The 26,847-nt window shown below is 42.0% G+C and overlaps 1 protein-coding gene across 5 annotated transcripts in view; it reads left to right on the top strand.

The window, feature by feature from the left end:
* Positions 1-26,847, top strand: part of tmtc1 (transmembrane O-mannosyltransferase targeting cadherins 1) — a 277,652-nt gene that overhangs the window by 72,001 nt on the left and 178,804 nt on the right. For 3 of the 5 annotated variants that reach the window (XM_055006521.1, XM_055006522.1, XM_055006520.1), the window contains exon 5: positions 20,286-20,480. The exons of the other annotated variants lie outside the window; for them this stretch is intronic. In XM_055006521.1, the coding sequence (XP_054862496.1) occupies positions 20,286-20,480 (195 nt within the window). The remainder of the gene's footprint in view (positions 1-20,285; positions 20,481-26,847) is intronic. 5 annotated transcript variants of the gene reach the window in all.

Here is a 26,847-nt window from a genome sequence, read left to right as displayed (position 1 = left end):
CCTCTCTACTGTGGAGCCATTGATGTTAAGTGGACAGTTGCCTCCTGAAGTCGACCACCAGCTCTTTAGTTTTGTCCACATTCAGAGTCAGGCTGTTGTTGCTGCACCATCCTACCACGCGTTCCACCCCTGCTCTGTAGGTCGTCTCATCGTTGTTGCTGATGAGCACTGTGGTGTCATCAGCACACTTGATAATGACGTTGGAATCTGTCTCGGCAGTGCAGTCGTGAGTGACCGCTGTGAACAGAAGGGGGCTGAGCACACCTCCCTGAGGGGTGCCAGTGCTCAGTGTGATGGTGCTTGACGTTCTGCTGCTCACACATACACACTGCGGTCTCTGAGACAGGAAATCCAGGATCCAGTTGTAGAGGGAGGTGTTAAGTCCTGACATGGAGAGTTTATTTACCAGCTGCTGTGGGATTATTAAATTAAATGCTGAACTAAAGTCTGTGAACAGCATTCTGGCATATGCATTTGGGGCATCCAGGTGTGAGAGGACAGAGTGTAGACTAAAGGATATGGTGTTGTCAGTGGAGCGGTTGGGGTGGTAGGCAAACTGCAGAGGTTCAAGGGAAGTAGGAAGGACAGACTTGCTGTGCTTCTTAACTAAACGCTCAAAGCACTTCATCACAATGGAGGTCAGTGCTATTGGGCTGTAGTCATTTAGGCATGTGACAGCCAACTCCTTGGGCATGGGGATGAAAGTGGTTCTTTTGAGGCTGGTAGGGACCACTGTCTGGTCTAGAGAGATGTTAAAAATGGATGTGAAGACTTTTACCAGATGATCAGCACAGTCTCTGAACACATGCCCTGGTATGTTGTCTGGGCCTGTAGCTTTCCCTGCATTGACTCTGGAGGACGTCCTAACATCAGCTGGGTCCATGTGAAGGCCTGTTCACCTGGAGGAGGACGGGTCTTCTGGGCAGATATGTGGTTGCTAGCCTCGAACCATGCAAAGAAGTGGTTCAGTCTGTCGGGAAGTCTGGTGTCACTATCTATGGCCACTGGGGAGATTTTATAGTCTGTCAGGGCCTGGATCCTTTGCAACATGCACCTGTTGTCTCTTGTATCACAGACGTGAGTTTGTACCTTCTATGCATACTGTTGCTTGGCTCTCCTGATGGCCTTGGAGAGCTCTGCCTGAGCTGCTCTGAGAGCTGTTCTATCTCCAGAATGAAAGGCTGTGTCCCTTGCTCTCAGACATGCATGGACCTCAGCTGACATCCATGGTTTGTGGTTAGTGCGTGTAGATAGGGTTTTGGTGATTGTGACGTCCTCAATACACTTCTCTATGTACCCTGTCACAGTGTCTGTGTATTCCCCTACACACACGTGTTGGTCATAGGTGGCTGCCTCCCTGAAAATGGCCCAGTCTGTGCACTCCAAGCAGTCCTGCAGAGCTACTGAAGCTCTGCAGGACTGCAGGCACAATCTGCTGGCCAGATTCTGATGGTTCTCTGTACTGACCTGGACTGTTTTTGAAGTGGTGTGTACGCAGAGAGGAGCAACAAGGATGTGTGGTCTCAACTGCCTAACTGGGATTGTGGGATTGCCCTGCATGCCTTCTGTGTGTTTGTGTATACTAAATCCAGCATGCTACTTCCCTTTGTGTCAAAGTTCACATACTGGTAAAGTTTAGGCAAGACAGTCTTAATGTTTACATGGTTGAAGTCACCAAGGATGATAAAAACACCGTTGGGGTGAGCTGTCTGCTGACGGTGGTGTAGAGCAGTGGTTCCCAACCTGTTTGGCTTGGAGCCCCCCTATAAGCTGCACCCCAGCCCCAGCGCCCCCCCAGCGCAACTTTCATAATGACACTGATCAATTTATTTTTCATCAGTCTCTTTGAGACTTAGTCGAAATTGACAATTTCCTCAGACAAGCTGAGAATGGTGCCCCTAAAGTAATGAGTGCAATTTTAATCATAAAGTGTAGTTTCTACCATTAGGTGTGTTGCAGCCTACACTTTTGCTACATATGTATCTGTTTTTGGTTCTGCCGTATGAGGCTAATTTCTGCAACAATTTAGCTACCTGTGTTTCTAATAGAAAAACATATTTTTAGACACTATTTTAATACACCATAAGCAATTACGCTATAAAAACAGTAGGCAAAAGAACTTGACACTTACCAATCAAACTATTAATTTAAGCCATACATGCATTAAGATACCTTAAGATCAATGATCCAGACAGTTCTCTCAGATGTAACATATTTCCACATCTCCTCTACAGTTCAGCCTAAAATGTTAAAAATAATTAGCTGATACAACCTAAAGGCAACTTAATGTTCACAGTGATGACTTATCCATCTGCTGCAACTTTCAAGTCTGCAAGCTGATGTTCAATTGAATCTTGACAGTTTGGAAACTAATGGCTGCTTGCAAGGCAGGAAAAAAACACTCATCAATCAAAAAAGTGGTGTACTTTAGAAAATGGTCAGCAGTGATATATAGATAGCATGGAAATGAGCAGCAGAAGCCTTTAATGTAGTACCATTCATAGTTGGAAGAAAAAGAACTGTCCTCATTCATCCAGGATGTTTTAAGCCATATCATTGTTTCCACATGTTGCTATAAGTCTGATAAAGATGTTTCCCCAGTCTGCAGAGTCCCAGTCAGGAGTCTTTATGTGTGTGTGTGTGTGTGTGTGTGTGTGTGTGTGTGTGTGTGTGTGTGTGTGTGTGTGTGTGTGTGTGTGTGTGTGTGTGTGTGTGTGTGTGTGTGTGTGTGTGTGTGTGTGTGTGTGTGTGTGCGCGAGTGTGATGTCATGCTGATCCATTCTACTCACGCCCCTCAGTCTATGATCAGCTTTGGTTTTGGCTGCTGGCACCTGACTCATCTCTGCTCTCAGCCTTGTTTATGTCTTCCTCTAGATAAGTGGCAGCTGCTATGATAACCCTTAATACCCTAAAACTCACACACACATACACACAATCAGAGCGGTAAGCCTGTGTAATAGCAGTGGTAGTGGTGTAACGCTTGCAGAGGACTGCTGCACAGTGATAATGTCAGGCTGGAGCAGGCAGCCAATGTGTGAGGAGGGATACAGATGTCTCTCTGCAGGATTTAGATCTTTCTTTCTCTCCCTGACTCAGAGCTAAAGTCCTGGTAAACAAACTCTTGTTCCTTCCTCAGCCAAAATTACAAGTGCAGTCAGGTGGAGGATGGCTTTGCTGTTGCCAGTTTTTAGCGCCCAGCTAATAAAGATACAAAAATCTTCAAAAAGTATTAAGTCGAGAAAGAAGAAGTTCTTGCTGGTGGTCAACAGATTGAATTTACGTATGAATAGAAATATTTTAATGTCTTTTTAGATGACTGGATGTCATTTTTTAGTGCATCAGTTTTTAGGGGTGCACGATAATTATCGGTCTGATAAATTATCGGCCCGATATGGGGCGAAATGACGTCATTTTTTATCGATCCAATAAATTGATTTAATCCGATAAATTGTAAAATTGCTTATTGGCATGGTGCACCTTTAAACAGGTCGGTCGCGCTCCTGGCGTCATCTGCTGCGCGCCATAGACTGTATGCTGCGCGCGAAGCATGCATAGTGACTGACCTGAGCAGATACAGGAGCTAACATGTCCTCACCGGTATGGATGTTCTTCTCAGTGGCAGCAGAAGACAAGAGCATCACTGTTTGTAAAGCATGTTCATCAAGGATTCTGAGAGAAGGGAAGAATGCTACAGGTTTTAACACAACAAATCTTGTCTCTCATCTGAAAAGTCGTCATTGCGGCGAAGCTATGTTAAAAGAATACGAAGCAGCCGCAGCAGCTACTGTCACCAAGGCGAAAACAACATGGAGCGTGGTTGTCCCGATTCAGCAGGCATTTGAAAACTGTAAAAAATTCCCCGGAGACAGCGAAAAGGCTAAAGCTATAAATGACAGACTCATAGAATTCATAGGGCTTGATGACCAGCCTTTATCACTCGTAGAGTATCCGGGTTTTCGCAAGCTAATTGCGCATTTGGAGCTGCATTACACCATCCCAAGCCGCCGCTTCTTCTCAGATGTGTCCCTACCTGCCTTGTATGATTTGGTCGCCACACACATTCATAATATGATTGACAAGAACGGACTAAACCTGTTTCACCACGGATATATGGACATCTGACATGAGTCCGCTCAGTATGCTTAGCTTAATGGCTCAGTGGTTAGATGAAGATTTTCACGTGCAAAAAGCCTTGCTACACGCACAGGAGTGCTCTGGGTCGCACACAGCGACAATATGTCAAGCTTTTGAAATCATGCTCGAAAAGTGGAATATAACAAAAGACAAAGTGCATGTTGGTGCTCAGGGATAATGCACGCAATAAGACCAAGGCTATGGAGGAATGTGGGCTTGCAAGCTTAGGCTGCAATGGCACACACTTTACAGCTCGGTGTAAACGAGGCTGTGCTGAGCCAGAGAAGCGTCACAGACTGTGTTTCAGTCAGCAGGAAAATGGTTGGCCTCTTCAAGCACTCTCAACTTGCCACCTCCTGTCTGAAAGATTTAAAAACACAACTAGGCTCAAAAGACATGAGGCTTCAACAAGACATGCCCACCAGATGGAACAGCACGTTCTACATGCTGAAAAGTTTGTCAGAGCAGAGGTGAGCCCTTGCAGCTTATGCAGTAGATTTCGGGTTACCTGCTTTTCTAAGCACATATCAATGGACTTTAATTGAAAACTTGCTAACTATTCTTGACCCATGTGAACAGCTGACAAAAGACATCAGCTCAGCTACAGCCACAGCAGCTGATGTGATCCCCTCTATTGAAGCCCTAAAACATCTGTTAAACAAGACTGTTGTAACAGATCATGGACTCAAAACTTCAAAGAGCACCCTACTGCAAGCCATAGAGCAGCTATTCAGTCACATCTGTACAGAGCCCCTGTTCTATCTTGCTACAATCTTGGACCCCAGATACAAGGACTGCTATTTTAACCAAGCAACGGAAATTCTGCGTGCCAAGGTGAGCGGTTCATCAGCAGAAAATGTGGATGAGCCAAAAATAAATCCAAGGCAGATGACGACAACGCTTTCTTGCTGGCAATGTATGAAGAAATCCTTCAAGAAAACTACAATGTCACAAAAGAGCTGACACAAAGCCAAGCAGAAGGGCAGGTAATCAATTTATTGTTTAAATAAAGCTTTGAACGTGTCTTGTAAAACAGACCAAACATAGTAATATTAATTGTATTATTAATCATATTTAATGTTTGTGTTCTTTATCTTCTTTAGATAAAAGAATATCTGTCAAAGCCCCCGATTCCCAGATCTGAGAACCCCATGGAATACTGGAGAAGCAACAAATCCTGGTTCCCAAGCCTTGCCTCACTTGCACAGAAATACCTGTCAGCCCCTTGCACAAGTATAGACAGTGAACACTTGTTATCTGCTGCCGCAAATGTTATTGATGAAAAAAGAAACAGAATTGGGTGTGAGGAGGCAGAGATGCTACTCTTTATCAAGAAAAATCTTCCACTGATGCCCTCACATAAATAGAAAAGACAAATAAAAGGACATTGGACAAAGTGAAAGGTGAAAAGATGTTAAGAAGTTGAAATTGAAAATTTTACATTTTTTAAAATTTTTATTTTCAACTAACATTTCAGAGAAATCTCTACTCTGTCCTATGCAGCTAAAACAGCAGTAAGTCTGCAAATCCCTGTTGTTGAGAGATGCACTTTATTTTCATTTTTTTGTGTTTTTGGAGTTGAGGTTGACATATGTCAAAGCATTTAATTTATTTCATAGTTGAAAAATATTTGACTCAAAAACTACCTCATCTTCAGGAACTAAAGGTTGTATTATTTTGTTATGTATGAAATGCTAGAAGGTAAATTTTGTTATTTGCAGATAAACAAGTCACCGTTCTGTGAAACCCTTTGCTTGAGGGATACAGTTTTTGCTTTAGTTGTGATTTGATGTCAATACATTTGATACACTGAGTTCATTTTCATTTACAGCAACTGACCACAAGCATAAGGATTTAGTTTTGAAAAGTGTAACAGCCTGTGTAAACAATCACAGGAGATTTTATTTAGATTTATTTTTGATTGAGAAAATACACTGTGTTATTCATTTCAGCTGTTTGATAGTTTCACAAAAACTAAATGAACATTTGAAGAGCCTGTACTGTTGTTTGCTGTTATAGTAGGGCCAGAGCTACTAAAATATTATTTTTTTTTCATCACTGCATCTTAAATGTTTTTATTCTCCTTGGTACACAAACTGCAGATTATTTTGAGATTATATTGAATATAAAAATATGAACTTATCGGTATCGGCCATGAGAAGTAGTTAATTATCGGTTATCGGTATCGGTTAAAATTTTCCATATCGTGCATCCCTATCAGTTTTAGCACACTGAGGTTAAAAGGATCTTCTCAGGTGTAGGTGGAAATAGGATAATAGGGGTTTTCTCTATATTTCAAACTGTGTTAAACATGTCTGTCACGGGACAGACACAAACCCATTTACAATGATGTGTGTGTAATCTTCTGGGGTGGACAGCTATGGACCTGTTATGAGGTGAGTTAACTTGTGGAACAGAATGTTCCAATAGCTCATTCAAAATTGACTGTGACATGAATGATAATGTAAAAAACGAAAAGTGACACAAGGTAGCATATCAGATGTTTGCAGTATACTCTATTATTGAGATTCTTCTGTTTCAGATATCTTTTGTTCCAGAAGTACATGTCTCATTTATTTTTATAGAGAAACTTTGAGGCATGAAACTCTTAGGTTAAAACATCAGTACTTAAGATTAAGAATGTTGCCTGGAAATATGTGGCACAGTACAAGTTCGTGTACATAAAAACTTGAAATAGACATTAACTACGACACCAAAGGTGCACCTTGAGAAGAAACGGCCTGTCACCAGACTAAAAGTACATGTTGTTTTATGTACACTGAATCTTTTAAATTCCAGATCAATTGTGTAGGAATTTATTTTATGTGGAGCCTTGTTGTGTTCTCCATTGCATCAACAAAGTGTTTAAAATTCACTATTGCTCTCATTTGCATGTCTGACTAACTGCTGTATACTAAGGATGGACCGGTCCACCATTTTTTATGAAAACACAACAGAGATAATTAAAACAGGCCTTTATTGCTACAGTATTTGCAATGCACATTGCAGCAAAATTCAATAATAAGTAAGGCAGATTACCTCGACCACATCATGTTACAACTTTTTTCTGCTTGATGCAAAACGAAAAGTCTCATAGTTTTAGTTCACAATGACTAATCTACAAAAGAAGGCTGTCTTGAAGCATAAAGCTATCGTATTTAAGGGTTCCTGTGTAAACAAAGTTTTAAAAACTCCATTTACAGGACACTGAGGTTGTTGACATGCTATCTTAATTCTTATTTTGCTGCAGATGAATACATTAGCAGGAACACTGCACAATATATAAATGAAAGCAGTGTCAGATTTGAATGCCAACATGTGCAATAACTAATTCGGATGCCAGTGTTACCACACTGGACAGCCGGCACTCTGACCACAGCAGATCTGCTTTTTTCTATCACAAGATAAGTGATCTTACACAATAAAAATTCTCCTTGGAAATAATGATTTGCCTGTGGTGAGTGTTCAGCACAAGCTTTAGTACGTCTGCGATCTGAACTGTCTTGGAAAGTGACAAAGCAGCACGCTGCTACAATCCGTAGCTCAGTACTACATGGCTACCTCCATGTACCCTGGGGAAGACCCACAACTTAGGATGGGTAATAATAAGATTGCTGACCTGCTGGAAGATATTTGCTGGCTTTCCGATGAACTGAGGGACAAAGACGCTCTGCTGGCCAGGTCTATGGAGGTGGCCCACGAGCAGTCCATGTGGATTGCCTCTCTCTCTGTGGCCTTCCAGGACACGGCACCCTGGGATCCCTCCTGTCCACGGTCATCATCCTTCTCGACACCCAACCGCCAGTTATCATGGATAGAGGTAGTGATCCGGGGCAGGCAGAAGACCCCAGTCAGAGCTGTTTCGCCTCCAGTCTCCTTCTCAAATCGCTTCTTGACTCTGTTGCAGATTGAAGAAAAGCCAGCTGGTGGTGAAGGCCTGAGCTCAGCTCCATTGGTTTTCTCCCCACCAGTGGCCAACGGTGTGTCTGGGGCTCTCTGCTCCAACAGCCCGGCATACATGGGCCCGGTGGATCCCCCTCCGCTGCTGGACACCGAGACGGCTGTGCACTTCACTGGATCAGCGTCCCCGCCGGTTACGGTCCCAGATCAGCAGCTGTCATCCTGGGCCCCGACCTCTGCTTCACGCCAGAGACTTCTAGAGGAGGTTGTGCGGAGGCGTTCTGGGAGCCTCCACTGCCCTGGAATGATCCTGGATCCTCGTCCCAGAGATGAGGCAGCTCCCTGCCATAGTGGTCATCACCACCCGGAGCCCACAGAGCTCCCCTCTGCCAGATCAAGCACTACTGTCGGCACAAGACCACCGCCTCTCCTCCCGCTGAGCGGCCCGCCTTGGCGCTATGGCGGATGGACACATGCCCAGCTCCGGCTCCAGCTCTGGCACCGGGGCTGGCTCCTCTCCCTGCCTGTCATCCAAAGGTGCCAGCGAAGCGCTCCCCAGCTCCTGATGGCGGCGTTGCTGGCTTGCCCCACCTGTCACCTCGTCCTCTCTTTAGTCCCACAACACTCATCATTGACGACAGCATTATCAGAGATATCTGTCTCTTCAACACCACCACACGGTGTTTTCCTGGTGCCACCGTTGCCGTTATCCTGGACAAAATTCCTGAGTTGCTTCAGTCCATCCCATCATCAGTATGCCATGTGATAATTCATGTTGGCACAAACGACACGGCCCGGTGGCAGTACAAGCTGACGAAAAAGGATTTTATGGACCTCTTCAGCCTTCTGAAAAGCTGTGGTAAGTCGGCGTTCATTAGCAGGCCCATACCGACGCTGTCTCGCGGTGCCGAGCGCTTCTCTAGACTCCTCAGCTTGAGCACCTGGCTCTGGCACACTTGCACAGCTCACAACCTGAATTTTATTGACAATTTTAACCTGTTCTGGAACCGCCCTGGATTTTATTGTCACGATGGACTGCATCCGAGCACACTGGGCAGCTCTTTTTTCTTTTGAACTAATTTTATTTAGTATCAAGATAGTACATTGATCACATACAATCTAGAACACTCCTTGACAGCAAAGCTCCTCAACAATTACAGTTCTTCAGAAGGGCATAGAGAACGTAAGAGATAACACTCTAGGTGAAAAAAACAAAAACAAAAAAACAAAACAAAACACACCAATACACCTATGCATATACAGACCCTTTCCAAAAAATTAGAATATGATGGAAAAGTTTATTTATTTCCATAATTCCATTCAAAAAGTTAAACTTTCATAAATTACAGATTCAGGGCCCACAATTCAAACGATTTCAAGTATTTGTTTATTTTTACATAATTTGGGCTTCCAGGTTATAAAACCCACAAAAACAGGAATTGAAAAAATTAGAATACTGTGAAGAAATCAGCCCAAATTTTGCAGGGTATGGATGTTTTAAACTGAGTGTCACACACTAATCATCTACTAAACTCAGAGCACCTGCACAGGTTTCCACAGGTGTCATTAAAGTGCTTCAGTTTGGTTCAATTGTCTCAGTTCAGTTCAATATGGGGAGGACTGCAGACTTGACAACTGGCCAAAAGACCATCATTGATACCCTCCATAGGATGGGTAAGCCACAAAAATTCATAGCTAAGGAGGCTAGCTGTTCACAGAGTGCTGTGTCCAAGCATATCAATGGAAAGTCTAGTGGAAGGGCAAAAGGTGGCAGGAGAAGATGCACCAGCAAAAGAGATGACCATGGACTTCAGCTTATTATCAAACAGAGAAGATTAAAGAATCTGGCAGAGATCCAGAAAGAGTGGAATGAGGCGGGAGTCACAGCTTCAAAAACCACCACATTCAGACACATCTGGGAGATGGGCTATAACTGCCGGGTTCCTCGGGTTTCATGGCCCAGGAGTTGACCAATAGCAACAGATCTTTCAACCAATCATGACAGTTTTTTTCTGTTGCCATGACTTGTTTCATCCAATCGGTGTCCTGAGTCATGCTAGACAGGCAGGCTAGATGCTAATTAGTTTTCACACCTCTTCCATGCCCCAGGTGTGAAGTCTCACTCCCCCCCTTGCCGCACACACCCACCCCCCAACTCCACAAACATGATTCATTTAAGGTAATTCACCTCACCCGCCAACTAGGAGTTCATAACCTGTGAACTGCCAATAACTGCAGGGAACTTGGTAGGTTTTCAGTAATTCATAGGGTCGATAATCTGGCTTTTCATGCAGTGTGAGAATCTATGGGGTATTATCAAGAGGAAAATGAGGGGCACCAGACCCAAAAACAAAGAAGCGATGACAGCAAGCATCAAGGAAATCTGGGCTTCCATAAGTCCCAGGCAATGCCACAGGCTGATTGACTCAATGCCATGGTGGATCGAGGCAGTGATTAAGGCAAAGGGATTCCCAACCAAGTACTGAAGATTGACATATCATTTTGAAAGTACTATATTTTGATTGGATGGGATCCTAATTTCTTTCTTTTTTTCTGCAAAAACTGAGAAGTAAATAGTGATTTCTTCACAGTATTCTAATTTTTTGAATTTCTGTTTTCATGGGTTTTATGAGCTGGAAGCCCAAATTATGTAAAAATAAACAAATAAATACTTGGAATCATTTAAATTATGGGCCCTGAATCTATAATCTATTAAAGTTTAACTTTTTGAATGGAATTATGGAAATAAATAAACTTTTCCATGATATTCTATTTTTTTGGAAAGGGTCTTTATATACACATACGCACACACACACCTTCATGTATATATATACACATACACATGCACACATACATATAAACAAATAAATTCAAGATAAACACATAAATAAATAAAATAATAATGACTGTAAAGGGACAACTATCGGGGCTGCACAGTGGCGTAGTGGTTAGCACTTTCGCCTTGCAGCAAGAAGATCCCTGGTTCGCGTCCCGGCTTTCCCGGGATCTTTCTGCATGGAGTTTGCATGTTCTCCCTGTGCATGCGTGGGTTTTCTCCGGGTACTCCGGCTTCCTCCCACAGTCCAAAAATATGCTGAGGTTAATTGATTACTCTAAATTGCCCATAGGTGTGAATGTGAGAGTGCTTGTTTGTCTTTGTATGTGGCCCTGCGACAGACTGGCGACCTGTCCAGGGTGTCCCCTGCCTTCGCCCGAGTCAGCTGGGATAGGCTCCAGCCCCCCCGCGACCCTAGTGAGGATTAAGCGGTGTATAGATGATGGATGGATGGGACAACTATCATCTTTATGATGTTCGATTCAGCCAGATACTGAGTTACAGGTGTCCATTTTCGTACAAAAATGTTTTTTTCATTTGCAGTTGTGCAGTTAGTTCTTCCATTATGCATATCTGTCTCAGTCTCCCAGCCCATTAAAGAAACAGTTATCATTTTCTTGAAGTTAACAATAACACCCTTTAAATATACAAATTGTCTCCATAGAGTAGACCTGTCGGTTATACATCCCAAAACATAGTACAATGGGTTCAAAGGTAAAAAAAAAACATTTAGAATAACTGTGATCTCATTTTTAATACTCTCCCAAAATTTCTGTAATTTCGGACAGTCCGAAAAAATATGTGTATGATCACCAAACCATTCCACGTCCTCTCCAACATAGTGGTGAGGTTCCTTCAATGAGCTCAGAGACTACTTTAGGGGTACTAAAGTACCTGACCTTAACTTTCCAATCGAACTCCCTCCACATAGGACTGTTTCTGATCTTATGATTTGTTAAGTTACTTTCCTCCCATTCTTCATCATTAATTATGACATTAGCTTCCAACTCCCATTTTTCCTTAATATATGAAGTATCTCTTGCCTCCTCCAACTGCAAAATTTTATAAATACTTGATATATACTTTTTTGCAGTCGATTTTTTTTTCAATCATGTCAATGAAATACTGTTTGATACCTGTTGGTGGTCCTTTTATTGCTTCCCACTCACTGAGTCATTAGATAATGCCTTATGTGAAAGTAACGAAACAGGTCCTTCTCAGGCACCCCAAATCTTTGCTGTAGCTGTGCAAATGATTTCAACTTATCACCTTCCATTAATTGGTTAATTGTAATCAGGCCTAAGTCAGCCCATCTTCTAAAGCCCCCATCACACAGAGATAGGCAAAAATCCATATTACCATGTATAGGCATAGCCCTTGATATTGAACTCGGTCTTCTCATCCTTTCCTTACATTTTCCCCCACATTCAATGTATATTGTACCCAGATGTTTCGAATCTTAATTTTTTTCCAGTGTGCTTTCCCCCAAAATATTATTGATCGGGGAGGGGTCTCATGGATTAAATTTTGTTCAATCTCTACCCATCCTGTGTCCAAGTCCTTATTAATCCAATTAATTAACATCCGTAGTTGGGCTGCCCAGTAATAGTTTTTAAGATTTGGCATGCCCAGACCACCTTTGAGTTTTGGTAAAAGGAGTGTTTTTAGAGCCTAACTCTGGGTCTTTTCTTCTGCCAAATAAAATTTGATAGAAGCTTATCTAACATCTTAAAGGTAGTTGCAGGTACTTGTATGGGTAGAAATTGAAAAAGAAAGAGAAATCTTGGTAGAACATTCATTTGAACTGACTCTATTCATCCCAAGAGAGAGAGAGGTAAAAATTTCCCATCTGCAATGTTTGATTTGACTTGTGAAATTAACTTCCCATAATTAGCCTGATATAACTGATTGGTCATAGGGGTTAGAATGGTTCCGAAGTATCTAAATCCTTCACTAGCCCAGTGGAAGGGTGCTATACTGTTCAAATGAGATGACCAACTTCCCACTATCATCATAGCTTCTGATTTGGTCTCATTTATCTTGTAGCCTGACAACTCTCCATATTTTTATAGACTGTTCATTATGACTGGGATTGAGTTTTCAGGGTTTGTTATGTAAAGTAAAATCTGCAAATAACGCAATTTTGTGCATAGTACCCTTTTGGTCATCTATTCCTTGTATTCCTGAATTTGATCTAATCATCTCTGCTAGTGGCTGTATACGAATTGCAAATAAAGAAGATAGAACATCCTCTTGACGTGTTCCTCTCTGTAGCTCAAAAACTGTGAACAGTGACCACTGACCCTGACTCTAGATTTGTTTTTTTTTTTGTAAAGTTTTTATCCAATTAATAAATGTATTGTTAAATCCCATATATTTCAGTGTTAATTTCAGATACAGCCAGTCAACTCTATCGAATGCCTTCTCCGCATCTAGGGTGAGAAGCATTGATGGTTCTTTTCTGGATCCAGCCAATGATTGTAGATTTAAAGTTCTTCTAATGTTGTTTGTACCCTGGCGTCCAGGAATAAATCCTGTCTGATCTGGATTAATAAGTGTTGCAATAATGGTTCTGTAAGTATAGATGTCAGTATTTTCAAGTCATTGCACAGTGGGACTTATAGGTCTATAAGAACTACATCAAGTGGGGTCTTTGCCCTGTTTGTGTATTACTGAGACAATAGCCTCCGACCAACTTCATGGTGGTTCATTATTGAATAAGGCATGGTTGTAAACCTCACATAGTACCGGGGTTAACTGGTCAGTGAAGCACTTACAAAATTCACCTGGAAACCCATCTGTACCCGGTGATTTATTATTTTTTAACCAACCGAATAGCTTCCGAAATCTCCTTCTCAGTAATCGGAGAGGTTAATTCCTCTGCTTCATTAGTTGTTAGTTTGGAAAGTTGAAGATTATTCAAAAATGTTTTAGTCTTTTCTTGCTTGTTTTCCAATTCTTGTTTTTTATGGAGGTCTTTATAATATGCGGCAAAGGCATTGGTAATTTCTTGTGTTTGCATAAACATCGAATTTGTAATTGGATGCTTAATCTTTGGGACTATCTGACTTGATTGTGCTTTGCAAAGCTGGAATGCCAGCAGCTTGCTTGCCCTGTTTCCCATCTCATAGTAAGTTCGACTGGTAAATCTAAGTGCCCTTTCTGCTTTGTATGTATAAAGAGTTCATTTAGTTTTTGTTTACAATTTTGCAGAGCCTTTAGGTCCTTCTCATCTCTAAACTGTTTGTTTTCTTTCTAATATTTTTTTATCTCCTTTTCAAGATTAAGCTGTTTTTCAAGACACCATTTCTTAAGGGCAGTTGACATTGAAATAATTTTTCCTCTAATTACAGCCCTTGCTGCATCCCATAAAACTGATGCCGAAACACTCCCATTATTATTTGCCTCAAAATAGATCTTAAGTTCTTGACTCCCTTATGAGAAGATCAGACCACATGGATACATTAAGTCGCCAATATTTAAAAGTCTTATTAGTCCCAAGATTAAATTGAAGGGTTACGGGTCCATGATCTGATATGGTCGCTGGTTCAACATTAAAGATTCCACCTTGCCAATATCTTGCTTGGATGTACAAAAGAAATCTATCTGAGAATAACTACCATGGACCCCAGACCTAAAAGTAAAGTCCCTTCGTCTGGGGTGATGGTGACGCCATGCATCTGTAAGTCCAAATTCTTTAATCATCGCAATCAGTGATCTAGATTTTTTAGTAATGGGTCCACTGTCTGGGGTAAGTTTATCTATTTTCGAAATTAAGTACACAGTTAAAGTCTCCACCCAAAAGAATAGTTCCTTTAGCATTACCAGCCAGAAGAGAGGCTATATCATTGAAGAAACTTGGACAATCCTCATTTGGTGCATATATATTTAGAAAAGTTAAATCTATTCCCGTAATTGACCCCATAACCATGACATATCTGCCCTGGTCATCTGAAATTTCCTTTTCTTGAGTAAAATAAACACATTTGTTAAATAGTGTGGCCACTCCTCTCTTCCTTCCCTTTCGACAAGAAGCACTATACACCTGATCCACCCATTCCCTTTTCAGTTTCCTGTGTTCAGTTACTGATAAATGGGTTTCTTGAATAAATGCTATGGAAACTTGCATTTTCTTTAATTGACCAAGAAGTTTTTTTTCTCTTAATTGGGTTATTGAGTCCATTTATATTATAACTAATACAGTTCACGCTTGTCATGATGTCCCTTTTGGTATATTGGGCATTGTTTGTCCTAAAATTACACAAAATATAAATCGACCCTTCATAGTGAGTGAACTTAGAATATTTGTCAAGGAATATACAATGCCTAACAAAACAAACCTGAACAGTTTCCTATTCATTTGTAAGGGAGAACATAAAACTTCCAATTCTCCAGCAGGCTGTCTGAAGAAAATAACCATTGCAGCCTGCTCCCGGTGTTTTAGGGGCAGAGAGGTGCAGCTGTCACTCTCTGGGAGGATTCAACCAAGTGCAAATAGAGCTAACCAAAAAAGTGTCAACACCTTGGAGGTAAGCCTTTGCCTTATAACAGGCTATGTGTTATCCATGTATGTCCTGACCTCCTCTCACTAAACCCCCTTATTATACAATAAAAATAAAATCAGAACATTTAGATTTACCAACAACTCAATATATTTCTTAAAATAATGTATATTTAGCAGCTTAGTAGCCATTTCTCATCTCCAGTATACTGCAAACTTTAAATGAGTCTGTACCTGTCTGGTTTACACATCATCTTCGTTCATGAGTGTTTTTATGTCCGTGCTGGATATTGACGTCATGGTTTGTTTTTTTCCCTGGTTGCGGCCATTTCCCTGCACTTGCCATCTGTCTCTCATCAGCTCCCTCTGTAGTCTCTCCCTCTCGTCAATTTGGACATTAACTCCCAGCTCCTTTAGGGTGGGGATTGCATCTACCAAAGTTTCAAACACCTTCTCTCCTGAATCTGTAGTCATCTGTACCCGCGCTGGATAGGGACACTTGGCACTAATCCCCTTTACCTTCAGCTGTTTGATCACGTGGTGCACCTGTCCCCTCCTCTTCTGCAAGTCTGGGGAGTAATCATGGTCAAAGTAGATTCGTTTCCCCTGAAATGTAATTCCCTGTCCCCATGCGAGCTGCAGCACGTTCTTCAACCAGCGAAGTATTTAGATTAGACCAATATAATAATGCAGCATATGAAACATTTCTTGTTGCGCTGTCAAGGAGAGCTTCAGGAATTGTAAGGAGAATTATTTAGCTTGACAGTTTATGTGTAAAATTGAGGTAGCTGGAATCTATACAAGTTAGGGATCAAAATGTGAACAACAAAACAATTGAGGCACTGAACTTATATTTATGTACATTTATTAAACTAAACAATAACAACAACAGTAACACACATTAAGACAAACAACAACACAAAACAAATAAGAGGGTTAAATGTGAATGATGGGAAAAGGAAGGAAGAGAACACAATATTTTAACTTAACACTGGGATTAATATTATGCTTTAAATATGGTGTTCTGAGGGAAAGGGGAAAATAGACCACATCTGAAAGCAGCCGTCAATTTGGTAGTAGGCTAATTTTGATCGCCTGTGAATTTTATCTTTGAAAAGAGCATTTGAGAAAGTTGCACCAAGTTCCAGTGACTGAAAGGTATTTGTGTGCCGCGATGATGATGATGAGATGATGATGATGCTGCCTCAGTGGATGGTCCGGCCGGCCTTTGTTGATGTGGGTCAGAACAGCGGTGGACAGAGTGGAGTCTCAGAGTCGGGAGAACTCGATGGTAAAGGAGAGCTCCTTCTTCGAATGTAGGACTCTTCCAGGAGGACTCTGAAGGTGCATTACTCTAGGTGGTAAAAGAGGACTGTAGGTGGTAAAAGAGGACTCGAAATGGTGCTTTCAGATGTGGTCTTTTAAAGAGGCCCTTCTCATATCATGAACTCAGCAGGGGTCTGGTACATCCTCCGTCAGGGAGGGCTGATGTCCAGATATCCCTCACAGAGTTACATTTTCAGGTAAATTTTGTGGTGTCTGTAACTCCAAAAATATTGAAATTTGGTGAACAGGATGTATTTAGGTGCATTACTGACAGATAGCTGATTAAAATGATATCAAACATGATCATGTGACTGGCAGACATGTTAAAATTATGACGTTGGTACCAAAACAAATAAAACAGAGGATTAAAGACAAGATATAGGTTGACCATGAAGTTGGTGGAAAGTTCACTTGTTCTATGAAATGGATATATATAAAATGAGTTTAGTCCGGAATTGTGAAACAATTGTCTTTGTTGGTTTTGATTTGAGTTCAGAGTTCCTTGTCAGTGAGTGGGATGTCTTTGAAGTTGTCATGCAGGTTCCTGAGCTTTCCCTTCAGCGACAGCTGAAGGGAGAGCTCAGGAACCTGCATTGCAACAACACATCATCAGTAGGGTAAAACTAACCTGTCTCACGACGGTCTAATCCCAGCTCACGTTCCTTATTAGTGGCCTATCCTCTAAGGATTTCAAATCTCTTAGGAGGGGCTCCAACACTTTTTGCTATCCATATTGGCTGACATCATCTACCTTACAAAGAAGAGCTAGGTAAATGGAAGTTAGAGTAGATCGCAAGGTAGCAGGGATGTCTGCAAACACCCAGTACATGGCGGTGACTTTATGCTTCTTGTGGGATGTTCCCAAAGGATTGCATATTTCGAAGTCATCTATATAAAGTATGAGTGGAAGCTTAAGTTCATCTCCACACAAAAAGCTGTTTTCTCTTAGAAAAGATCCATCATGCAACGATCTGTATCCAGAAGAAACATCACATGGCCTTCTATTCTGAAACACTGTGTCTTGAATGTGTCTGTTGTTCACAAGTTGAGACACTAATGGGAGAATTGGTACATAGTGGAATGTTTTTTTTCTTGCTACCATCAAGTATGTACTCAACTGACTCAATCAATGAAAGATGCTCCTTTACAAAGTGCTCTCTCCTGTATTGAGTGCTTAAAGGTCCATCCACCCCTAAAGCAGCACATAAAGGATTTAGTTGGCAAAGATCTTTAACCAGTTCAGAAATCAATGAATCCTCAAAAGTACAGCTATGTTTCCTCAAAGTGCTCAGTATAATCTCTTTAATAACGGGGCCAGATGCAGATGCTGTCAGAAAATAAAGCTCCTTTACTAGTTCATCTATGCATGTATTAGACACGTTGAAAATGCATTCCAACGTTAGGAGGAGCAACCCCAGTCTCTTGATAATAGTTTCGCTCAAGTCTTTGTCCTCCTGAAGGACAGACTCAGAATAGTTTTCAGTTTCAACAAAGTCACTTTCTTCATTCGTTTGGCTCTGGTCACCATGACATTTAAGCACAGAGGTCTTAAAATCTTCCAGTGAATGTGGATTATGTTTCCTGCTCTTATGACTGTGGAATGTTGTATATATATTTGTCTTATAATTACAACCTTGAAAAACACAAGGCACAGTTTCAAACTTTTTGAGATGGCCACCAAGGTGCTCAAAATATTGTCTTTCAGTGTTGAAACAGCATGAATTACACAGTAGGCATGTGAAGGAAAGGAGCTGGCCTGGCTTGGCTGTCTGTGGGTGATACCTGGACAAATGTGTCTGTAATGCACCCCATGTCCTAAATGTGCAAGGGCATTCAGAATGGAGACAGTATGGACTGACTGACCAAAATGCCCATGTTGTAATCTATTGTGTTTTAATAGGTCCAATCGTTTTAATGTTGTGAAGTTACATATTTTGCACTGCCAAATCATCTGCATTAAGATAGCACTCACATAATATTCCCTGGGTGAGGGGATATACTTCTGGTTACTGCAGCTACCTGCAATAGTTAATGGCAGATCTGGATCTGGTAACTGGCTGTGGAAACTGGTTAGGTGAATCTTCAGGTCAAAACACAAGCAGAAGAAAACCTGAAGATAGGAGAAAATAGAGAGGGTTAACATTATGAAATTAAAATTACTGCAAATAAAATACCATATTACCCTACGAAAGAATCAAATTACAAAAACCAAAAAATTTGGAAAATATAAAGTGCCGAACGCAACCATTATCTGACTTTTGCATCCAGTATATATATATATATTATACCATTTGGGATATGAATATGAATATGAAAGAATAATCAATTCCATTCACTTGGTTTGGTAGAGAAAAGCAGGCTTTAAATCATTTTAAAAACACAGCGTTATCATAATCAAAATAATATATTTGTTCTACTTTTTCTGGCATTTTCTGCTTATAGGCAGATAATTTCAGCGGCTTAAACTGCACTGATAGTTTAAAGCATCTGGAAACACGGATTTGGGTGGTAAAATACCTATTTTCAAAAAAACTGTTCATTTTACTGTTCAGACCCTCTGAGATATGGGGGCGTGTCAGATCCCTTTGACCGACAGCTCCCACAGATACTCTAACATTGGCGGTCAGGTCCTGAGGACCACTGCAGGTGCTGGCAGCAGCAAAACACACACGAACAAAGTACTGCTTCAAAAAATCAACATTGGTTTAAGTATAAGCTATATTAAATACACGTTTGCTGCTTTACTTTATAGTAAGACCACATTTTTAAGGGGAACTGAAGTCATTGTATGTGCAGTCTCATAGCCACCAGACTCCATGGACAGAAAAGCACTTTTTACTGTACAGCACAGGAGCTGAGCAGTCAGTCTTTGAATTTGTTAGCTAGCTTGTGTTCTCGTTAGATTTCAGTATTTTAACAAACTAACGTTACGTGCTGCGAAGCGATGCCTGCTCCCCCGTGTAGGCAAAATTAATTTTTTTCCTCTGCGGCTGTGAGCAGCTGCGCATCACCGCAGCCTCAGTTTCCTGTCTTATTACCGCACAGATTAACAATGATTATGTTATAACTTCCAGTGATTTTTGCGCCATTATCGGCCATTAAAACAGCCAAGATGACCCATGGCAATGTCCATGAACTATACATTTCAGCATGCACGCACAGAAATACGCCGACTACAACGCTCGTGAAACATGTTACCATTAAACAAGTCAATTTGCATTTGCATTATTAATACGATGCACAACAATGTGTTACATAAGAATCTTTACTTACATTCAAATCGGTAGCATAGATGACAGCAGCTTGCAGGCATTGCGCCAAAGTCCTGCTTAGGCACCTGCGCAGGGCCTGGTCCTGACGCATACACAGGTGGCAGTGAGATGCCCAAGCGTTTTGGGTAAATACTGTGATATTTTTAAGGTTGCACTTCTTACTTGTAAGAAATGGGTAGTGTAGCTAAAATTAATGGGTATTGTTGGTAGAATTACCCATTATAATGTATTTTTCATTGCTTACTAAAACAATAAGGTAAGTTTTAAACAATTTACATTAATAGTATTTACAACCCTCAAATATTGCTTTTTACAGTGTGGTTGCCATCCTCTCCTGCAACCTCTGCAGCCTCTGGACACCGGTCAAGCTTCTGTTTCAGCTTCTGCTCCAGCGGTGCTATCTGGCCAGACAGCTTGCTGATAACACTCAACAGTTTCGTCTCAGTGTCTGTCGTGGGACTGACTGGAACCAGTCGGGAATGTCCAAGCTGTCCCAGCCGAGGAGTTTGTGGTGAGTCAAACCGGGCAGCCATTGTAGAAACTCACGTAACAAAGACAACTTCTTTGTCCGTTCGTGTATCCCGCGGTTCTCGCGTGACTTCGCATGTGATTGGACGAGCAACTCTAATGCGATGACGTCAGTGATGCAGTGTTTCTGAGTTAAATTAACATGCCGATTTTCTCTATGCCTACAAGATAAACTTCTTTTATCAAAAGAAGAAAAGGCCTCGTCCCTTACAGTGGTGCCACTGTCTCCATTCCAGCATTATTATCTTGGATGAGCTTGATGTACACTACCAGTCAAAACTTTGGACACGCCTTCTCATTCATTGATTTTTATTCAATTATTTTCCACATTGTCGATTAATACTGAAGACATCAAAACTATAAAAGAATACATACTGAATTATGATGTAAACAAAAAAGTGTTAATATTCAGTGTTAATCTACCATGTATAAAATAATACAAATTTTAAAAAAAAACACTGAATGAGAAGGTATGTTCAAACGTTTGACTTGGTAGTGTACATGCAATGTTGACAATGTATCATCAGATGTACTCTGAAAATTGTGTAACTACTGTTGACCATTTTGCCATTTCATGCAAACTTGTAACATATTTGAATGACGGATCTAGAGCAGAAAGGCCAGCATATGTATTTGCTAGGTGATGTGTTTTAAGGAATCCACCCTTGACCCTCTGACAGAACCACGACCAGACATTATGAAGCAGTTCATAGCTATTAATGTCATATCAAAGAGTACTACATTTAAACATGTAATTGAAGGAGTTTTCTGGCTTCATCCCCATCAAGACAGGCATTTTTATGGAAAGTCAGTAGACATTTGGAACTTGAAGGGAACAGACAATGTCCATCATCATTTCTCCCTATTGAGGGCATTGCTGGAAGATGTGTGGTAAACACATCCACTGTAGAATAAAGCACCATAAGAGAAAAGATGACTGTATTCATGCTGTTCTACATAGTGTCTGAGATTTATGATATTGACAGTGTTGAAAAGGGCCTGTGAATAGCTGTACAACATGTGTATCATCCTACTTCCTCTTTCTCTCAGTACAAAACCTAAGAAAACCTAAAGCAAAAAAGCTGTGAACTGGAGTTGAACCCAGGCCACTGTGTCGGGTTTACGTTCCTGTTTATAGATCATCCGCTTGGCCAGCTGAGCTATTTGAGAGCCCCAGTACATGTGTTTTACCGAAAGGAATTGCTGTCTTTTCTCAATGACATGTCAGTTTAGAGTAGTATGACACAACAAATTCTGCTGCTGGTTTGAACATGAATGTCCTGTGAATTTTGCTAAATTGCTGCATTTCAAATTCAATACGTTAAATACTGCTGGGCTGTTTTGGTAAAATTTTGATGTTTGTGTATTTAAATAAGACAGTGTAGCTACAATGTGATCTAAACTTGTCAATACTATATCAATATATTAATGTTATACTGCAACACTTTGGCATTCTGTTATCACACGGTTTGGTGAACTTCTTGTTAAATAACGTGCACACCGTGTCCTGGTCTTCTGTCTGCTGCTTTAACAGGTTTTAACAGTAAAGAGTCCAATACACGTTAAACAGTCACAATCAGTTAAAGTCATACATGACTATATGAAAGATTTCGGACTAGACGACGTCTGGAGACTCAAAAACCCTACAAAGAGGGACTATACGTTTTTCTCTCCGGTGCACAAAACATTTTCAAGAATTGACTTTTTCCTCTTAAATAACTCTATCGCACATAAAGTTACTACTAAAATCCACCCAATCATTATCAGCGACCATGCACCAATATCACTCAGCCTGCAAACAGATTCCATCCCTAAACCTCCTCAGACTTGGCGCCTCAACATCTCTCTACTCAAAGATCCAGAATTTGATCGAGTAATAAGGAGTGAGTGGGCAGACTTTCTAAAAAACAATGACTCTAATGACTTATCTCCATCTTTGCTTTGGGAAACTGGAAAGGCCGTAATCAGAGGTAAAATAATATCATACTCCTCATACAAGAAAAAAAAAGATCTACAAACAGAGAAAGAAATTGAAGAAAAAATTAAACAACTTACAGAGAATTATGCAATAAACCCAAGTGATCAATTATGGTTCGAACTACAAAATGCAAAACTAAACCTCGATAATATCCTATCCAAGAAAACAGAGTTTTTATTACAACAACTAAGATATAATGATTTTGAACACAATAATAAATCTGGAAAATTTCTGGCGAACCAACTCCAGCGCAATAAAGAAAAATCCTTCATAACAGCAATTCAGGATCCCTCAGGAAAGTATACTCAGTCACCTCAGGAAATCAACCAGACCTTCTATAATTATTACCAGAGTTTATACTCAGCAGCAGTTAACCCAAACATAGAAGGTATTCATAATTTTCTCAACAATCTAAACATGCCCGAACTAACGTCAAATTACAGAGACATATTAGATGCTCCATTGACTATGAAAGAATTACAGTGTGCATTAGACAGTATGCCAGCAGGCAAGGCACCTGGTCCTGATGGTTTCCCTGCTGAATTTCTTAAACATTTTTGGTCAATGTTAGCACCCCTTTTCTTCAGGACAGTGACAGAGATTAAAAATAATGGTTATATCAGTCCGCACATGAATACAGCTGCAATTAAATTATTATTGAAACCAGACAAAGATCCTACGCTTCCCTCTAGCTATCGACCTCTGTCACTAATCAACACCGACATCAAAATTATCTCAAAAGCTCTCGCCTCTAGGCTGGAGAAAATCATCCCATCAATAATTCACAGCGATCAAACAGGATTTATAAATGGCCGACACTCCACCAACAACATCAGAAGACTTCTAAATCTAATCTCTTTGACGCAACGCCACAACAAAGAAGCTATTGTTATGTCACTAGACGCAGAAAAAGCCTTTGACAAAGTTAATTGGTCCTTTCTCTTTGCTGTGCTCCACAAATTTGGCTTCGGAGAATCATTTATCCAGTGGGTATCAGCTCTGTACAACTCACCCAAGGCTACAGTCACCACTAATGGGATCACTTCACAAAGCTTCAGTCTGCAAAGGGGAACGAGACAGGGATGCCCACTCTCTCCCTTATTGTTTGCGATCTTTATCGAACCATTAGCAACAGCTGTACGTCAGAACACCGATATCAAAGGTATCTGTGCTCTGGAGTCTGAACATAAAATTAACCTATACGCAGATGACATTTTACTTTATCTACAAGAACCCAAAACTTCAGTAAAGGAAGTATTTAACCTCATCACAACCTTCTCGCGTCTTTCAGACTACTCCATCAACTGGTCAAAATCAATTATATTACCTTTAACAGAAAACTCGTGGAAGCCCGCAGCCCAAAACTCGCATTATTCTTTTCCTACTGGCAACATCAGATATCTGGGCATAAATATTTCCTCCAAACTCTCAGAATTAGTTCACCTGAACTTCACTCCACTTTTGGACAAAGTCTGTGATGATCTGAGGCGTTGGAACAACCTCCCCATCTCCCTTTTGGGACGAATAGCTACAGTCAAAATGAAAATATTACCTAAAATCAACTATCTTTTCTCCATGATTCCATTTAAACCCACATCAAAGTGGTTCCAATCATTAGACTCCGCTATTGGTAAATTCTACTCAAAGAATAAAAAGGCTAAAATCAGTCTGACTACCCTCCAGAAGAATAAATCCGAAGGGGGACTGGAGGCTCCCAACTTCATGTATTATTATTTATCCAACCAAATACAATATCTCACCAAATGGATACATCCTCATGAAGAATATAACTCCTGGCTGGAACTAGAACAGTTAGATTGTAACCAGATCAAAATCTCTGACCTTCCCTTTATCACTTCTGCCCTTAAACATCACTCCTGCTTCAAGAACCCTATGATCGCTTCCACCTTGTCTGCTTGGTGGAAAGCACTGGAAACCACAGGCTCCCAATTAAAACCCAGTATACTCTCCCCAATCTGGCACAACCCTGATTTTGCAAACAACAAAATAGCTCTTTATTTCAGCACATGGGCAGAGAGAGGAGTCACTCACCTCCATCACCTTCTGGATGATAACACATTTAGGACATATATAAATTTATTCCAAACATTTGAAATAAGAAATGGAAATTTTCTTCAGTACCTACAGGTAAAGAAGACTATTACAAGTAGAATTCCATCGCTTCAGACTACTTTACAGCCAACGGATTTACAGCCACCTGAATTTGTCAACTACATTGTGAAACTCTCTCCAAGAAATAAGAAGAATCTCTCAAAAATTTATGGTTTACTCTCAAAGACACACTCTATACACCTACCAACTCAAAAATGGGAAAAAGACGTATCCAAATCTTTTGACTCTGATTTTTGGACCCAAATCTGTGAAAACACATTTAAAATGACTAAAAACACCAACTTACAATTGATCCAATTTAAGGTGCTTCACAGAACGCATATAACGCAATATAAACTGTATAAAATGGGCTTCTCACGCTCAGACACATGTACGCAATGCACCCAAAACATGACTGACACTTACTTTCACGCTCTGTGGCTTTGTACACCCGTCTATCAATTCTGGGTAACAATCACGCAGAAACTCTCCAATATTTTGGACTGCGGGATTCCACATTCCCCGAACGTTTGCCTAATTGGTGATCTAACGCAAACAGCCCTTCCAGACATTCATATCCAACCCACACTTGCAGCTATCGCCATTGCCAAAAAGACAATTTTAGTTAACTGGAAAGATAAGAAAGCCCTCAACATCATCCATTGGCTGAACCTCCTCACAGAACACATTTCACTAGAGAGAATATCTGCTATCAGAAAAAACCATTTGGACTCCTTCAAAGAAAAATGGTCTCCATTTATTAAATCAATAAATATTAATCTATAGCCTCCGCTTGTATGTGGGCGTATGCCATTTCCCTCATAAAATTGTAATTATTATTCTGTCTGTGTGTATGGTCTGACTTCTCTCTGCTTTATTTCAGCTTATTAACCCTCTACCTTTTTAAGTAGGATGGCACCATGGACTTCAAGGCCATGTGCATGCACTGGTGGTGTCCCTTCCCTATTGCTCTTGGGGTTGCTCTCTGGCTCTGCGGGGCCAGCGTGGCTCGGGCCCCTCTGCCTGGGGATGGGTGTCCCCGGTGTCTCTCCCTTTGAGCCCTGGGTCTGCTGGGTCTGTGCGCTCTCCTGGGGCCTTGGGGGTGGCGGCGGCTGGTCTCTTCTGGGGCGCCCTGGCTGGCCCTGGGGTTTGGGGTGGGTCGGCCCTCCGGTCGCTCCCCTGTCCTTTCCTGCTCTGCTTCCCTCCTCCTCCCTCCTCTCCTGCCTGGCCGCTCGTCCTCGTCCCTCTCCCTCCCCTGGGGGGGCTGGGGGCCCTCCGCTGCCTGGGGGTCTGGCATGGGGGCCGGGTGGTCTCTCTGGGGGGGTGGCTCTGGCTCATCCGGGCACAGGCCTTGGTACTTGCCTGTGTGCCGCCACTGGAGATAAATTTCTGCTGGCTGGGGGCTTCTGTCCGGGCCCGGTGCTGTCCTGGGGAGTAGTGGGGTGGGTGGGGTCTCGGTGGTGCTGCGGGGTGGGCGCCCTGCATCCTGGACGTGCCGGCTCCGGGGTGGGCGTGGGGGCTCATGGCCCTTGCTTCCTAGTGGTGCGGCCTGGTCCTCCCTCCGGGGCGGGGTGCTGCATGCGGCTGGCCCGTGGTGGGGCTGTGGCGCCTACCGGGGCGCTGCTCTAGCGCTGCGACTTCTGGGGGTTTCGGTGCTGGCCGGGCCGGTCGGGTTCGTGTGGGCTCACCTTGGCCTCTTGCCTCTGGGCTCTGGGGGCCCTCTGCATCAGTACCGGTGGTCTTACTACCTGTCTCCCCCGCTGCTCTCTCCTCATGGGCCGGATCCACACCAGACTGCCTCTTACTGTGCACTTCACACACTCCACACGTCACTGTATATAGTTAGTCTTAGGCACATATAGGGACACAACAGCTAGGGCCCCGAGAGCAGGTGGGGGCAGGAATGGTGGGCTCTGTGGTGGGGCGGATGGCAGGGCTCTACGGCCTTGTCTCTTCCCCATCACCCTCTTGCTTGCCTCCCCTGCTCTCTAATTTCTTTTTAATGCACCACATACACTCACACCTTGGGGGTAGGTCTGGGACGGCTCGGGGAACTTGGGCCAGGGTAGGCTGCAGAGTAGCCATCCTCTGTGGTCCTCTGGCCCGCCCCCTGGACGCCTCGCCCAGCCTCCCCACTTTTAATGCACCACATGACACTCAGGGTTACACTATCACGGTGCAGGGATAATGTCTCCAGTCTGGGATCAGGAGACATATTAACAGGGAGTAATGGGGGGATCTCACTAATATGGCCTCACTG

Source organism: Amphiprion ocellaris, chromosome 21, assembly GCF_022539595.1.
Source record: "Amphiprion ocellaris isolate individual 3 ecotype Okinawa chromosome 21, ASM2253959v1, whole genome shotgun sequence".
NCBI classification, from domain to species: Eukaryota; Metazoa; Chordata; class Actinopteri; family Pomacentridae; genus Amphiprion; species Amphiprion ocellaris.
This window is presented reverse-complemented; position numbering and strand designations above follow the sequence as displayed.